Raw genomic sequence first — 15,085 nt, 5'->3', positions numbered from 1 at the left:
CATCTTGTCCGCCATCTTGTCCGCCATCTTGTCCGCCATCTTGTCCGCCATCTTGTCCGCCATCTTGTGTCCGCCATCTTGTCCGGCATCTTATCCGCCATCTTGTCCGCCATCTTGTCCGCCATCTTGTCCGCCATCTTGGCCGCCATCTTGGCCGCCATCTTGTCCGCCATCTTGGCCGCCATCTTGTCCGCCATCTTGTCCGCCATCTTGTGTCCGCCATCTTGTCCGCCATCTTGTCCGCCATCTTGTGTCCGCCATCTTGTCCGCCATCTTGTCCGCCATCTTGTCCGCCATCTTGTCCGCCATCTTGTCCGCCATCTTGTGTCCGCCATCTTGTCCGCCATCTTGGCCGCCATCTTGTCCGCCATCTTGTACGCCATTTTGTCCGCCATCTTGTCCGCCATCTTGTGTCCGCCATCTTGTCCGCCATCTTGTCCGCCATCTTGTGTCCGCCATCTTGTCCGCCATCTTGTGTCCGCCATCTTGGCCGCCATCTTGTCCGCCATCTTGTACGCCATCTTGTCCGCCATCTTGTCCGCCATCTTGTCCGCCATCTTGTCCGCCATCTTGTCCGCCATCTTGGCCGCCATCTTGGCCGCCATCTTGTCCGCCATCTTGTCCGCCATCTTATCCGCCATCTTGTCCGCCATCTTGTCCGCCATCTTGTCCGCCATCTTGTCCGCCATCTTGGCCGCCATCTTGGCCGCCATATTGTCCGCCATCTTGTGTCCGCCATCTTGTCCGCCATCTTGTGTCCGCCATCTTGTGTTCGCCATCTTGTCCGCCATCTTGTCCGCATCTTGTCCGCCATCTTGTCCGCCATCTTGTGTCCACCATCTTGTCCGCCATCTTGTCCGCCATCTTGTCCGCCATCTTGTCCGCCATCTTGGCCGCCATCTTGGCCGCCATCTTGTCCGCCATCTTGTCCGCCATCTTATCCGCCATCTTGTCCGCCATCTTGTCCGCCATCTTGTCCGCCATCTTGTCCGCCATCTTGGCCGCCATCTTGGCCGCCATATTGTCCGCCATCTTGTGTCCGCCATCTTGTCCGCCATCTTGTGTCCGCCATCTTGTGTTCGCCATCTTGTCCGCCATCTTGTCCGCATCTTGTCCGCCATCTTGTCCGCCATCTTGTGTCCACCATCTTGTCCGCCATCTTGTCCGCCATCTTGTCCGCCATCTTGTCCGCCATCTTGTCCGCCATCTTGTCCGCCATCTTGTCCGCCATCTTGAGACCGCCATCTTGTCCGCCATCTTGGCCGCCATCTTGTCCGCCATCTTGTCCGCCATCTTGTGTCCACCATCTTGGCCGCCATCTTGGCCGCCATCTTGGCCGCCATCTTGTGTCCGCCATCTTGTCCGCCATCTTGTCCGCCATCTTGTCCGCCATCTTGTCCGCCATCTTGTCCGCCATCTTGTCCGCCATCTTGTCCGCCATCTTGTCCGCCATCTTGTCCGCCATCTTGTCCGCCATCTTGTGTCCGCCATCTTGTCCGCCATCTTGTCCGCCATCTTGTCCGCCATCTTGTCCGCCATCTTGTCCGCCATCTTGTCCGCCATCTTGTCCGCCATCTTGTCCGCCATCTTGTCCGCCATCTTGTCCGCCATCTTGGCCGCCATCTTGGCCGCCATCTTGTCCGCCATCTTGTCCGCCATCTTGTCCGCCATCTTGTGTCCGCCATCTTGTCCGCCATCTTATCCGCCATCTTGTCCGCCATCTTGTCCGCCATCTTGTCCGCCATCTTGTCCGCCATCTTGGCCGCCATCTTGTCCGCCATATTGGCCGCCATCTTGTCCGCCATCTTGAGACCGCCATCTTGTCCGCCATCTTGTCCGCCATCTTGTCCGCCATCTTGTGTCCGCCATCTTGTCCGCCATCTTGTCCGCCATCTTGTCCGCCATCTTGTCCGCCATCTTGTCCGCCATCTTGTGTCCGCCATCTTGTCCGCCATCTTGTCCGCCATCTTGTGTCCGCCATCTTGTCCGCCATCTTGTGTCCGCCATCTTGGCCGCCATCTTGTCCGCCATCTTGTACGCCATCTTGTCCGCCATCTTGTCCGCCATCTTGTCCGCCATCTTGTCCGCCATCTTGGCCGCCATCTTGTCCGCCATCTTGTCCGCCATCTTGTCCGCCATCTTGTCCGCCATCTTGTCCGCCATCTTGGCCGCCATCATGGCCGCCATCTTGTCCGCCATCTTGTCCGCCATCTTGTCCGCCATCTTGTCCGCCATCTTGTCCGCCATCTTGTTCGCCATCTTGTCCGCCATCTTGTCCGCCATCTTGTCCGCCATCTTGTCCGCCATCTTGTCCGACATCTTGTGTCCGCCATGTTGGCCGCCATCTTGGTCGCCAATTTTGTTGGGCGAAGGGGGGGAGGGGGAAGGAAGATGTTACCTCTTGAACAACATGCTCTCCTGGTATCGGAAATCTGAAAACAGCTGGTTTGTATGAAAAGTTAGTGTATTGCATACCTTACGGCGGAAAATTGGTTGCAAAGTTGGTGTATAAACATTGCATACCTTACGGCGGAAAATTGGTTGCAAAGTTAGTGTATTAACATTGCATATCTTACGGCGCAATACCAGGAGCTACCTCTTCCGTGGATGCTCTCCTGGTACTGTACATTCGAGAACTGGTAGTTTTCGAAGAAATTTTTCTCGACCAACGGGAAAGTTAGTGTTTAAACATTGCATAACTTTCGACGGTTTTTGAGCAAAATTACTGCAAAATTTTACTCGACCAACGAGAAAGTTAGTGTTTAGAAATTGCATACCTTTCGGCGTTTTTCGAGTAGAATTGCTGTACAAGGTGCTATCTCTACCGTAGATGCACTCTTGCTACTATACATTCGGAAATCCGGGGGCAATTTCGTTTATTCTTTCAACTCACAGAGTCGATATTCTTCTCTGCATTCAATTGATCTAACCATGCAAATAGACATGCAGCGATTTTTCTTAGAGCGAAATTTCGCAAAAAAAAACACATCTCATTTCGAGACAATTTAGCGCCTACTGAGGTTGTCAAATCATTACATTGTTTTATAAGCCGGTTCGTTATCCAGCTCCTCGTGCAAAATCGAACGCATCAGTAGGCTTGCCCAAATGCGTGTCCTCATTCTTCTCATTGTTGAATAAATTCGTTTATAACAACTTATAAAAAGTATAATCTTAAACACAACCTACACCGATTATTTACTTGTGTTTTTAATCAATGACAACCATAATTGAGCTATTTCATACACGCTATGAAAACGACAAGAACTAATCATCGCATTTCATGGAATAGCATTACGAAATGTCTCACTGAGAAAAATCGTTGCATGTCTTTTTGCACGGTGAGGAGTTCCTCTTAGCTCCGCTGATTAAGAGCTGCTTTACGCTTCCTGCAATACTTTGTCGCTGACAAAATACTAGAATGAATGAATCCCACAATGCTTGAACTACGATGATGCTAAACTTTTTCTGTGTTTTTGTTTCACTTTTAAAACACCTATTTTATTAAACTTAAATGTGTCGCTGTGCGTGTCTTTCAAAATATGTGAGCATAAATTATAGATCTATAAATTCTTTGCAATCTTTTGTAAATGCGTACCAGGCAAAATGTTTATTTCCGTTTATCAAATTGAGTAGTCTTGTATATTTAATACTTAGTTTTGGATGATTACGAAACGATTTTACCTCTCTGCATTTGAAATATTAAACTTTTAACAAAAATCCATACAATCAACCGTCAATGCGATGTCCGTACGGGCGTCCCATAGTGCCCACCTGGTTTTTGTTTACATACATCAACGGTTCGTTCCAGCACAAGCGAAAGCTGAACTGCATTTTCTACGCCGTTGCCCTTACGCAGGCTAAGTGTGTCAGTATTAAAACAAAAAAAAAGACTAAGTGTTTACTGTTCTATACGGGTTCGTACGTTTTGTTGCCGTTACGTTTTGTTGTTCGATGGTTATCATCCGCTCTTGGATCTGCAGCGCAGCAAAGGTTGTAGAGTTACTGCCACAATACAACCGCCAGCCAGCGAAGAGCTGGTGCCGTCAGCATTTACGTATCGGTGAAAGTGACCAGGAGGTGTGCAGCAAATAGTACTCCCCCTGCGCATCCATACACATTCCAGCGCGATAAGTCGCAGTAGGCCCTAGAATTAAAGCATCGCAGTAACAATACGCCCCACAAGCAAGCACTCGGAAAAGCGGAACGGTCGTCTCACGGTCTGGCTGACCGCGAAACGTCCACTTAATGCGCTTTTCGTTTCGTCCGGTTTCGCATAACAGTGGCGTAATGCTCGATTTCAGCTTTACGCTGTTTGTGTCCGTGCTGCTCGGGCTCGGTTTGATGTGGCTCGCTGGGCGGTACTTCCTGAAGGAGGATGTCGTTTACATACCGGACAACTGTCGACGCCATGCGTGGAAATCGGTGAAACTGCTAGCGCGAAGCTGCGTGTGTTCCGTCTGTGATACGTCGATGTCCTCCAATGGACACTTTTGTGAAAGTTGTGGCGTTTGCTCAGACAATGGGTGCGTCCGTAAGGCGGATGAGAAGTTCCCCTGCAAGCAGCTTCGCATACGTACCCGAGCGGACGATGGTTCCACCAGCCGACACCTGTGGGTTCAGGGTAATTTGCCACTCGGATCGGAATGTTGCGTGTGCAAGGAGGATATCGACCAGACAAGCGAGCTGGGCCTATTCGGACAGCGGTGTGCCTGGTGTCAGCGGATGGCGCACGACAAGTGCTTTAGCGAAGTGTCCTCGACGTTGTGTGATTTCGGTCCGTTCAAGGAAATGATTTTCCCGCCGAAATGTATACTCGCTGCGCGCAGTAAGGTCGCCCAGAAGGTGCATCTGACGGGAATTATACCACCCGAATGGAAGGCTAATTGGCGTCCGCTGATCGTTGTTGGTAAGCGTTGCCATGGGGATTGTTACACGCAATGCACAACTCATTGTTATCGTTTGTTTCGTTCACTTTCAGCAAATTCAAAATCCGGCAGCAGTGGGGCCGATCAGGTTGTGGCTCTCATGCGTGGTATCCTTCATCCGCTGCAGGTATTTGAGCTCGGTCAGCATGGACCGCACGAGGCACTGCAGTGGGCTATTCATGCCGCACCGACCCGTTGTCGCATATTGGTTGCCGGTGGTGATGGCACAGTAGGCTGGGTATTGAACACCATTTTGCAGATGAAGGTAGAGCCACATCCGGAGGTGGCCATACTGCCACTCGGTACTGGCAATGATTTGTCCCGTGTGCTTGGCTGGGGTGCTGAAGGGCCGGACGAGTTCGATCCGATCGATTACCTCACGCGCATTGCTCAAGCCGAAACGGTACAGCTGGATCGATGGTTGGCGGAAATTAATACACACTCTAGCTTGGCAAGGTTTCATGTGCCCGGGTTTAGCCAGTCGCGGCACTTCTACATGTACAACTATCTTAGCGTCGGGGTGGACGCACTGGTGACGCTGAATTTCCACAAGGCACGAGAAAGTTCCTTTTACGTTTACAGCAGTCGTTTTGTGAATAAGGTAAGCCGAACACAGCAACGATCGATTGTACAAATTGATCAATACAAGTTAATTATCCGTTTTTTTTTATTCGCAGCTTCTGTACCTTTGCTTCGGAACGCAGCAAGTCGTGCAGCAGGACTGTGTTGAACTGGAGAAGCATCTCGATCTGTACCTGGATGGTGTGCGCATTGATTTGCCTTCGCTGCAATCCGTCGTCGTCCTTAACATCGATTCGTGGGGAGCGGGTGTAAAGCTGTGGGGTATGTCACAGGACCGATCGTTCATATTTGTCCAACTAAAATGACACACAATTAATTTCAGAAATGAGCAAAAATTCACCCACACACAGCATTATGAAGGAAATTCATAGCATTTCCGATGGCATTTTGGAAGTGTTCGGTGTGGTTTCATCCTTCCACATTGCCCAACTGCAGGTGGGTCTCAGCAAACCGGTTCGCCTTGGGCAGGCCAAAAGCGTACGGGTAAGTGTGTTTAGGATCGATAGTTGTTCAAGTTTTTTTGTTGCATAGATATGATTTAATATCCACTTTTTTTCTTAGATTGTACTTAAGCGGACACTTCCGATGCAGGCAGATGGTGAACCGTGGATGCAATCGCCCTGTGATATTAATATTCAACACTACGGCCAAGCAACAATGCTAAAGGACGTAAAAAAATGAAGCGAACCCCAGTCGCTTGTAGTTTTTCCAAAACTGCCATCGTACCGGTTGTTCGGTTTTAGCCGAACGCCATCGAATAGCGGTGGCCGTATTGTTAGGAACACCACTTGAAAGAATCTCTCGTAACTCGCTCCACGTTTTTGCCGTTGTGTTGCGGCTTTGCGTAATTGCTGAAAGGTGCTCAGGTTGATGTCCATTGTTGAATCGTGTGTAAACGGCGTGTGTGTTTGTGTGAAATGTTTAGATATGTAACTTGTGCGTTTGCTTAAAATTGAGCGCAAACCATATACCAGTTGTTCCCTTCGAATGGTCCACTATAGCCACACAAATGAGTAACGATATTTAACAAATTCATCATAATTTTTTTATAACCGTTTCCCGATTGTTACAGCACGGGACATCTCTTGAACTTAGTCTCTTGAACCTAATTACTTAGTGTATTTCCTAACCAGCGCCAACTAACTCGCATCGTTGAACGCAACTCAATTAGGTATTGATCTCAATCACACACACACAAACATTCACTTAACTACGACGGAATTATCAAGACCGTGTAATCTCGCTGCAAATCTATTGCAAGAGGAAGATTTTATATGCGATCGTACGGCTAGTTTAGGAAAGAAGGCATACCAGTTTTTGCTTCCAGCTACCAAATATCAATAATATTTATAGTATAGCTCGAAGGTGGCCAAAGGTTCTAGCCGCCACACACCGTTATGCGAGCGCTTTTCTCGTATGCGGAAGATTCACTGATAACGGGTTTGTTGATGGAATTTAAAGGGGAGAGGCGAAATAATTATCACAATTTCGCAGCGAATTCAGTCGTCGCGTGAAAAGGGAATTAGCATTAAGATATTAACATCACCATTGGCAATGGGGGTTTTAACAGCCAAAAATGCAGACCCCAATACACCCCATACACACAGAGGATACGTTATTTATATGTATAAAACAAAAATGATACCAAATTTATTACACTTTCTACTTACAGTAATTACGTACGCTAACGTGGGAAGGGGTTCGATAAATAAATGCACCATCTGCACACCATCAGTAGGAGTGCAGTAATTGCAATAACTTACACAAAAACAAGGTTTTTCTTGCCGGACGTTTTTGAGAAAAGGTAGATCAAGATGTAGGAAGGGGAACCGGCGGTAGAACTTCTTCTGCAAGTCCAGCAAGTTACGGTAAGGCTTCCAAATCGTGAGTAAAACATCGTACAAATAGAAACAACAGGTAAATAGGTCGGATCGTATCCGCATCGGGCTCGAATCATTTCACTCTCTGTTCTTTTTCTCCTATTCTCAGTCATCCATATCGATCGTCAGTAGTGAATCTTCCGGATACACTTCCAGCAAGGCACGGGCACCATCGTTAAAGTTGTACGCAATACTACCATCTATCACGAGACCTTGGGAGATGTGAGCAAAAATTTTTATATTAACCAAGTTTGTAATATTTACAAGCGTCTTGCAAAGGACACCACAACTTACTTGCATCGACACAGCGCGATTTGACGAATATTTCTTTGGCGAACCCGCGCGATTCTAAACCTTTCGGGTTCGGCCACACACCGACACAGATTTGCTCCCGTATCGAGTAACACAGCCGTGGATCGTCGGGCGCAAACACTAGATTATCGTTATACTCCTGCGACACGGACTCGGGATCGATGGTGTCCAGGGCACCGGCTGCAGTCCGCCTCCGTACAATCTCTAGCAGATCTTTCACGTTGTTCGTCGAAAGCCGGTTCATGCTCGTGAGCCACGACGTTGATCCAGTCCCGGTACTTACGCACAGACCGGAGCTTTTCGTTTTGGTTGTAATTTCCGTATTATCGATGCGCAGATGCAGATGGGACACGCGCGCCGAAAGCATTTCACCGATGAAAACCTATGGAAGGATGAGAAAGATAGAGAGACCGCAACGTTAACGCATCGGGAGAAGGATCGTGAGTGATCCACTTACCTCGTTCAGTGCAAGATAGGGCAGGATGCGACTTTTGCCGTTCGGTGCCGTCGACATCACCTCCTTGTGTTCGACCGGTTGCGTGTGGAACTCGTGCAAATCCATCGGCGATGGGCGCTCGGTTGTGGCCGCTCCAACCAGTGTGGTACGGATGCGAGACCGGTGCATCCACCGGAAGTCTTTCGCTATAATACGCCGGATCGCTTCATCCACCTGCACTGAGTACTGCTTGGGAAGCATTAGCCGACCCTCCGAGCGGCGTGGATCGGAATTAAACCCAACGACGGGCGTTCGCTTCCCGTTGGAGAGAAAGAATGGACTGGCCCGTCCGGCGGCGAGCAGAAACGTCCCATCGCCACCAATCGGTACGATCAGATCGGCCCACTGCAGCGCATCCTTGTGTATCGTAATACGGTTCACTACCTGCACCTCAATGCCACGCTCCTGAAACGACCGCACCACCTTCCGCTCGACGTCTTTGTGCAGATGGTGGTAGTATTTGATGGCGTCGTAATCGGTACCACGGTCGCGAATCTTCTGCTCCAGACTTTCATCGCTCAGCTGTTCCTCGCGGATCTTTTCAAACTCTAGACGCGTCAATTTCGACACAATGAGCACGCGGCGCAATTTTTCCTTTGCGTTGCAACCGAAATGGCGTTGCGCTTTCAAGGCATGCTGGAGGTGCTGTGTTGGTTTGGATCCTGAAACGAACGCACATCATGAGGAATTTGGTTAGTTCGAATTCGAACTGCGCTGTGAAAAGATTTGTCGACATCGAGCGCTACATCAGAACACAATTTTATCACTGGTTCCATACATTTCACACATAAAATAGATAGCAAAACAAAGATTCCTCCCACCTGCACAAATACCGTCACCGGCTGCTTTGCACACATTACACCGTGTGACAACACTGTTCATCATAGTACGGTCGTCCCATATCTTATCTTGCGCATCTCTTTCCCAGTCTAGTGGGCATATTTGTGCAGAATATAGTATGCCCGCTTCGCAAAAGCCTGAAAACCTGATCAGATTAAAATGCGTGCCAGTTATGGGGACGAGTCGTAAAACCTTAAGCTTTAGGCCAGCACGATGAACTACATGTCATTGGCGCCATCAAAATTCAAACTGTATTGCCTCCACCGATCGATAACTAACCGATCACGCTCTCAGGAGGGTTTCATTGATTGATTGGTTGACATTGATGCGTGAGTATATATGTTTTTTTTTATTCCCTGCAATAAACATCTCGCAACCCGTCCTCTATCTATTGCCGGAAGAGGAGAAGCCAAACAAAAAAAGGCACATGCTGCTGCTGCTGCGTCAAAACATGACGCATCTTATACATGATGTTCAATGCCTGAACGAAGGTTGCTAGATTGCGTTGGAACGGGATGGACGGGATGAACTAGGGGGTTTGAGTATACACCCTGTTTGTGCGCTCGATGGGGGGTAAATATCTTCCGCGAAATCTGCTGTCCAACACGTCGTCACCGGATCATACGGACACTCTCTTCGCTGAGCTGTTGCTTCGGCGAATTGGGCATTGGGGTGTGTTCATTCGATGTGATAGGAGCACCAGCCCGGGCAATTCTCGACAATCGAAACTGATAAGATTGTGCCATTCGGTGGTGACGTTCTCTCACTCCCCAGACCGTGTGCTAAGACGACTGGTGAAGAAGATTCGTTTCGGTGCTTTTTCAATCGTAAATGTGTGCCTTATTTTAATCCCAAGTCGAATGCTAAATATGGATTAGATTGATACGAATAGCGCCTCGCGTACAAGAACAAAACAAAATTCCCCTTGCACGTTGCTTGGTAACATTGGATTTAAAGCTTGTTTCGATTAAACTTTAGCCTACAAAGAAAAGCAGGATGCTTAAGCACAAACCGGTTTTTATTTGCAGCGAACTCACCTGAAACATTCCGCAAAAGTTGATTCAAGTGGAACATTTGGGAACGGCCGTGCTCTCCTCGTACGAATCACTTCGTCCTGGTAGGCTTTTATTTCTCCACACAAACACACGCTCTAACGGGATGTGGAAAGTCCTTGGCTCCAGTTTTCTTTTTTTATATTCAACAGTATCCAACGTTCAACGAGCGCGGTCACACACTCGGAGCCTTTTTTTAACCTTGAATATACACTGTGCAACCAGATTACATTACACTGACGCGGAAGATAATGTTTGAGAAGCGCAGTATTCACAGCAGCAGAAGGGAAAAAAGATACACACTCGTCGCGGATACGGCGTTCGTCTGTATGGCGACCGTTTGCTTGCACACGCGTCTCGCTACTGATAAGGATATTCGACGTAAGCACACAGGCCCTGAATGAAGCTGGCTTTCCTACCGGTTTTCTGAGGGCGATAAGAAGATGTTGTTGCTGCTGGATTCCTTCGCTTCCGATTGCTCCGCGTCGGCGGTTCGCCCGGTTATCGTAGCGGCAATGGGACGGTACAAAGCATTGAAACTTCAACCCCCCGAGTGGAAAATTCCTTGGTACTCTTGTGTACTCTGTCCAGGTTTTCACAGGATGTTTTTTTTTTTCGCTGTCTGGCGCTGGACATGTGCTGCTTATCGGCAAACCGGTCAGGTGCATTTAAACACGACACTTATTGCTTCGTACTCCATCCGAGGGAGGTAAATATTTATAGATGGCAAAAGAACCGGCACGGTTCGCAAATTACCGTCACTTCGGTCCCTTCCGACCATGACAAATGATTTGGTTTGAAATGTTGCACACAGTCGGAGGTCGGCGCAATGAGTTGACAGTTGTTTACAATTATTTAGTTTAAAGTTTGTAAGACAATTTAGTAAAACACAAATACAATAAAACTAGATTTAGAAATTAGAATTCTTCGGAAATGATGTGTGGCGGAAAACAATGGATATCAATATAGAAAATAAAATGTTCCGATTTGTCACATGGCGCCTTCCCAGTGTGCTAAATAGGAGCAAGTTCGCAGAGTACGTCACAGTCCAAATTTGGAACCCAGATCCAATTCCGTTTTCGTATGTTCACAATCCGAAGTCAGATTAACGATAATTCGATTTATTTGCATCAACAACCTGTCTTGAATAGTACAGAGTAGGGAATACTCAACATCTATCATTAGTAAAAATTGAACAAGCTTAACATTCGCTTACCGGCAAACTTTATTATCAGATTCGAACCCAATTCTTCGATTGGCTCGGCTACCTATTTGTTTAGATTCCTTCTAAATAGACTGATTTAAAATGCTACTCACTCTACTCGGTTCCGTTTCGAAATGCAACACTAGATTGGCTGAAGAAAACATAGCGAAAATCGAATGCAATGCCCGGTGCTAATTGCTACACGCGCCTTATTCTCACAAGGATCGCGGGAAGTAAAGAAATTCATGTGTCTCACGCCCGCCATTCTTTTGTTGGTTTAGGTGTTTTATTACCGTTTACGATATAAACTTAGCATTTGTTTTCGGTTTTAATGTAATGTTAAAGGGCTTGAAGGGGCAGCAAATGCGCCTACACATGCTGCGACTGAAAGTGCGCACGCTACCACCACGAACCATTGACTCGCGCACGCACGTACGCCCAGTATAGATTGTAGCGTGTGTAGGCAATCAACAAACCGCACCACATTCTTTCGCGGCACCAGTTCCGATCAAAAAACCATCCGTTCTACCAAAGAAACAACACGCCCAAACACGGGAGCAATCGGTTTGGCTTCATGTTTTTGAATGAATGCTTGCTTTGCAACATGGCCTTCGTAGGATGCGGGAGGACGTGAACACTAACAGAGACAAACTGATGGGAAGGGAGCATTTTTGATGTTGTGTTGTATGTATAGTTAACGCAACCTCGCAACAATTACATGGTAAGTTCCATGATCGCGTTAACGATATCATTCTCATTGTTTTTCAGCGCTCGGATGGCCTTAGCACGTTTCACATTCGCCTGCGACATCACCAGATCGATGTCCTTGTCGTCGATGCCGGTGTCGTCCACCTCCTCCTCATCCTCTTCGGCGATCGGGGTGACAACGTTCGTCGAGCTGGATGCTTCGCCCGCGGCCGGTGTCGCTTCGGGGGCCTTGAACTTTTCGGCCGCCGCCACCTGGGCCTGCTGGGTGAGATCCTCGATCTTGGCTTCGCCGAAGATGATGTAGGTGTCACTGTGCGGGTTCTTGTACACGTCCGGGTTGTTTATCACGAACAGAATGTTCTTCGACTTCCGGATCGTTACTCGGTTCACGCCCTGGACCGGTTTCAGACCAAGCTTGGACATAATCTTGCGAGCTTTCTTCTCGCCGCGGGACTGTTTCGCTTTCGAGATGTCTGGAATATCACCGGCGGACAGTTGTGTCGTTGCAGCCGCTCCTGGAAATGTAGAGGATGAATTATGAGTCGATACCAACATGCAATCACAACATCTGCATCCAACGATTCTTACCCGCATCCTCCAGCTCCGGGATGGAATCCTCGGTCTCTGTGTCACTGAGAGCATCTTCCAGCTTGGCTTCTGTGGTTCCGGTCGCACTTGAGGCGGCGGCCGCACTTTCCGTGATTTCAGTCAGCTCCGGCATGGTTCAAAGGTGAAGGTCAAGCTAAAAGGAACGGAAGGGAATACATTGATGAGTATCGCGGTTTTACTAACAGAAATCTCTCATATACTCCTTCGATCGATCCGAAGGGAAAACAACACTTCCGGTATCCACCGCGCAATAACTGTTGTGTGTCAAATAGAAGAACATAAAACATGACTGTCATGCAGAGAACGCATTGCACAGCGCTGAAAACCGCACATGAGAAAAACACACACACACATATAGTGACACACGCATGTACATACAATCTCTGTGGCTGCGGTTTTTGCTATCGGCTCGGCCCATGTCAACATTTCGTCAAACAACATAAAACGGACCTTCTATCGGATCCAGAACATCCAGAAAAGTTACATTTTCTATGACCCATTTCAACACCCAGCATGTGATTGCCTTGTAAGCGCATAATACTGCCGGGGGGAAGCCGGCGCACTGACACAACCGGGAAGACACAGAGCACGGCAGAACCGCATTCAACAATTCGATGGTAAAAAGCAACAAAAAGACACTACGGGCATATTGACCACCGTGCTCACAAACGCATTTAGCAAACCGTGCACAGAAGGAACCATTTTGCGGTTGGAACTTTGTTTATTTTCGCTGAAAAACACTACTTACACCAGTTTTCTCGCACGGTACGAAACGCGGTAAGAGCTCGAGAATGAGATGCCGGAAGTGTAGTGGTGTACGCACGAGCTCGGAACGACAAGTTCAAGCAGTTCCGGCGATGGAATGTATTCGATCCGCTCCGCAAAAGGAACCATTTTGACAGTTGATTTCAAATGTGCCGTTACGAGATCATACAAAACACATGATTTATTGAAATCATGTTTGCTCCGGCAAAAATTGAATAATCATTTAATGTTCACTGTGTGCCTTGTGTCGTCCTTCGTGAATAACTGAATTATTATTTATGAGGAATCTATTTTTTTGTAAAATGTGTAAAATAGCATTGATTTAAATATGAAAAATTTACATAAGAACAAATTCGATTACATTCGTTTTATACTACAATGTATGAGAGTATACTACAAAATTGGGAAAGATGGTAAGATGGTAAGATGGTAAGAGTTATGGTAAAATTGAATTTAAAAAATTAAACTGCTGGTATTAAACTGGTATGCTTATTACACAGCCTACTCCGCATGATAATTTTGTGTATTTATGTATGATTTAATTACTTATTTAAAAGCCTAATATAAATAATTAGCTAGTGCCAGCGGTGGACAGCGAGTAGGCGATGATCTTTTGCAAAAGATCAGGATTTTGCAATGGAAATATTTGAAGATCAATATCAACTGAGATCATACTGATGTAAAGGTTATGCTTCATTTTATTTACACGAAATAGGTAGAGAGTGTTGATTTTTTCAATGAATTTGAAAAGTATACAGAAGTAGAGATTGTCCTATTTATACCCCAATGCTTTTTTGTGAATAATGATTCATTTCCGTACCACTGATTGTACTGTAATGCAACTTTTTGTTTAAATTCGCAACATTTGTTTTGGTTCTAGCTCGAAAGGGCCTAACAGTTTTGTAAAGGATTGCAAAAGATCCTAATCGAAAAGCAATATAATGCCAATATGCTCTCAAGTAAATAAACGCATCGTCTCACGAACTCAACCTCCACTTGATAGTTTTATATCACCACATAATCAATAGGTCATTTGTTCATTGACGAGATTTGATTTCCCCAACGAAACGTTAAATGCCCACAATTAAAACATTAAATGAGTTCGCTTTTACAGTGGCCATTAAAAGATATGATCCGAGTGTGGCAAACCTTCAAGGAAAAGTGACCACACGAGTGCGTGACCCATTGATGCTGTCTTCAGACCACCATACGTCCAGTGCGCTACAGGAAGAAAGTGCATAGCAAATGCACCAAAGTGGCCACACATTTATCTGCACGCTGGATTTGTGGGTGGAAGTATTAATCATAAAAATGGTTGCATGACGGTTTACGCTTGCCCGTGACAATGAAACTGAGCCCCGGTGCAGCACCCCGGTGGTGCCATGTGTCGCACTAATTTCAAATTAACGTGTCGTCTTGTTGCCTGTCACGAAGCTGCGATAAGATAGGCGAAATGCTTGAAGCATATTTCGTTATGCCCATGGACAGGTGTAGGAGGACATGTACATGTGTATCTTTGGACAGGAATTACTGAGAAAGCGGCTGGAAATGAATGTTAATTGCGTACGAATTGCTAACACGTCATACAAGCGATCGTGCGATTCGTATAGCGAACATTACGAAGTTCGAGAGTGATCGTGCACTGGATATTTTTCGAAAACGAGCGAAAACAACCAAACCACGCTTTTTATGCTGTTAAATTCGTAAAAAGC

General features: G+C 47.1%; 3 protein-coding genes across 4 annotated transcripts; 1 reads left to right on the top strand and 2 right to left on the bottom strand.

The window, feature by feature from the left end:
• Positions 1-3,833: 3,833 nt before the first annotated feature.
• Positions 3,834-6,792, top strand: LOC128303642 (diacylglycerol kinase epsilon). The gene is made up of 5 exons (XM_053040680.1): positions 3,834-4,906; positions 4,979-5,526; positions 5,603-5,768; positions 5,830-5,990; positions 6,069-6,792. The coding sequence occupies exons 1-5, from the start codon at positions 4,246-4,248 to the stop codon at positions 6,186-6,188; spliced, it is 1,656 nt and encodes a 551-aa protein (XP_052896640.1). The 5' UTR covers positions 3,834-4,245; the 3' UTR covers positions 6,189-6,792.
• Positions 6,793-7,160: 368 nt separating this feature from the next.
• LOC128301806 (NAD kinase 2, mitochondrial) lies at positions 7,161-10,693 on the bottom strand. The gene is made up of 4 exons (XM_053038439.1): positions 10,073-10,693; positions 8,157-8,857; positions 7,682-8,081; positions 7,161-7,599 (listed from the first exon to the last, which is right to left on the bottom strand). Exons 1-4 carry the CDS (start codon positions 10,107-10,109, stop codon positions 7,493-7,495), a joined length of 1,245 nt encoding a protein of 414 aa, XP_052894399.1. The 5' UTR covers positions 10,110-10,693; the 3' UTR covers positions 7,161-7,492.
• Positions 10,694-11,283: 590 nt separating this feature from the next.
• On the bottom strand, positions 11,284-13,424 carry LOC128300924 (nascent polypeptide-associated complex subunit alpha). Of its 2 annotated transcripts, none has more exons than XM_053037177.1 (3): positions 13,357-13,424; positions 12,588-12,741; positions 11,284-12,511 (listed from the first exon to the last, which is right to left on the bottom strand). In XM_053037177.1, the coding sequence occupies exons 2-3, from the start codon at positions 12,718-12,720 to the stop codon at positions 12,006-12,008; spliced, it is 639 nt and encodes a 212-aa protein (XP_052893137.1). In that variant the 5' UTR covers positions 12,721-12,741; positions 13,357-13,424; the 3' UTR covers positions 11,284-12,005. The 2 variants fall into 2 exon arrangements, with proteins under 2 accessions (XP_052893137.1, XP_052893136.1); XM_053037176.1 differs by having other exon boundaries at positions 11,290-12,514.
• Positions 13,425-15,085: the final 1,661 nt, after the last annotated feature.

The sequence above is a fragment of the Anopheles moucheti genome, chromosome 3 (assembly GCF_943734755.1).
Source record: "Anopheles moucheti chromosome 3, idAnoMoucSN_F20_07, whole genome shotgun sequence".
NCBI classification, from domain to species: Eukaryota; Metazoa; Arthropoda; class Insecta; order Diptera; family Culicidae; genus Anopheles; species Anopheles moucheti.
The sequence above is the reverse complement of the archived record's forward strand: the minus strand, read 5'-3'. Positions and strand labels throughout refer to the sequence as shown.

Excerpts from the sequence above, each read along its gene's own strand:
- LOC128303642 (XM_053040680.1), top strand. The coding sequence starts at position 4,246 with ATGCGCTTTTCGTTTCGTCCGGTTTCGCATAACAGTGGCGTAATGCTC. Across the intron at positions 5,527-5,602 it reads GCAGTCGTTTTGTGAATAAG|CTTCTGTACCTTTGCTTCGG; the intron begins GTAAGCCGAACA and ends TTTTATTCGCAG. Across the intron at positions 5,769-5,829 it reads AGCGGGTGTAAAGCTGTGGG|AAATGAGCAAAAATTCACCC; the intron begins GTATGTCACAGG and ends AATTAATTTCAG.
- LOC128301806 (XM_053038439.1), bottom strand. The coding sequence starts at position 10,109 with ATGTTCCACTTGAATCAACTTTTGCGGAATGTTTCAG. Across the intron at positions 8,858-10,072 it reads ACTTTTGCGGAATGTTTCAG|GATCCAAACCAACACAGCAC; the intron begins GTGAGTTCGCTG and ends CGTTCGTTTCAG. Across the intron at positions 8,082-8,156 it reads CCTATCTTGCACTGAACGAG|GTTTTCATCGGTGAAATGCT; the intron begins GTAAGTGGATCA and ends ATCCTTCCATAG.
- LOC128300924 (XM_053037176.1), bottom strand. The coding sequence starts at position 12,720 with ATGCCGGAGCTGACTGAAATCACGGAAAGTGCGGCCGCCGCCTCAAGT. Across the intron at positions 12,515-12,587 it reads CCCGGAGCTGGAGGATGCGG|GAGCGGCTGCAACGACACAA; the intron begins GTAAGAATCGTT and ends CTACATTTCCAG.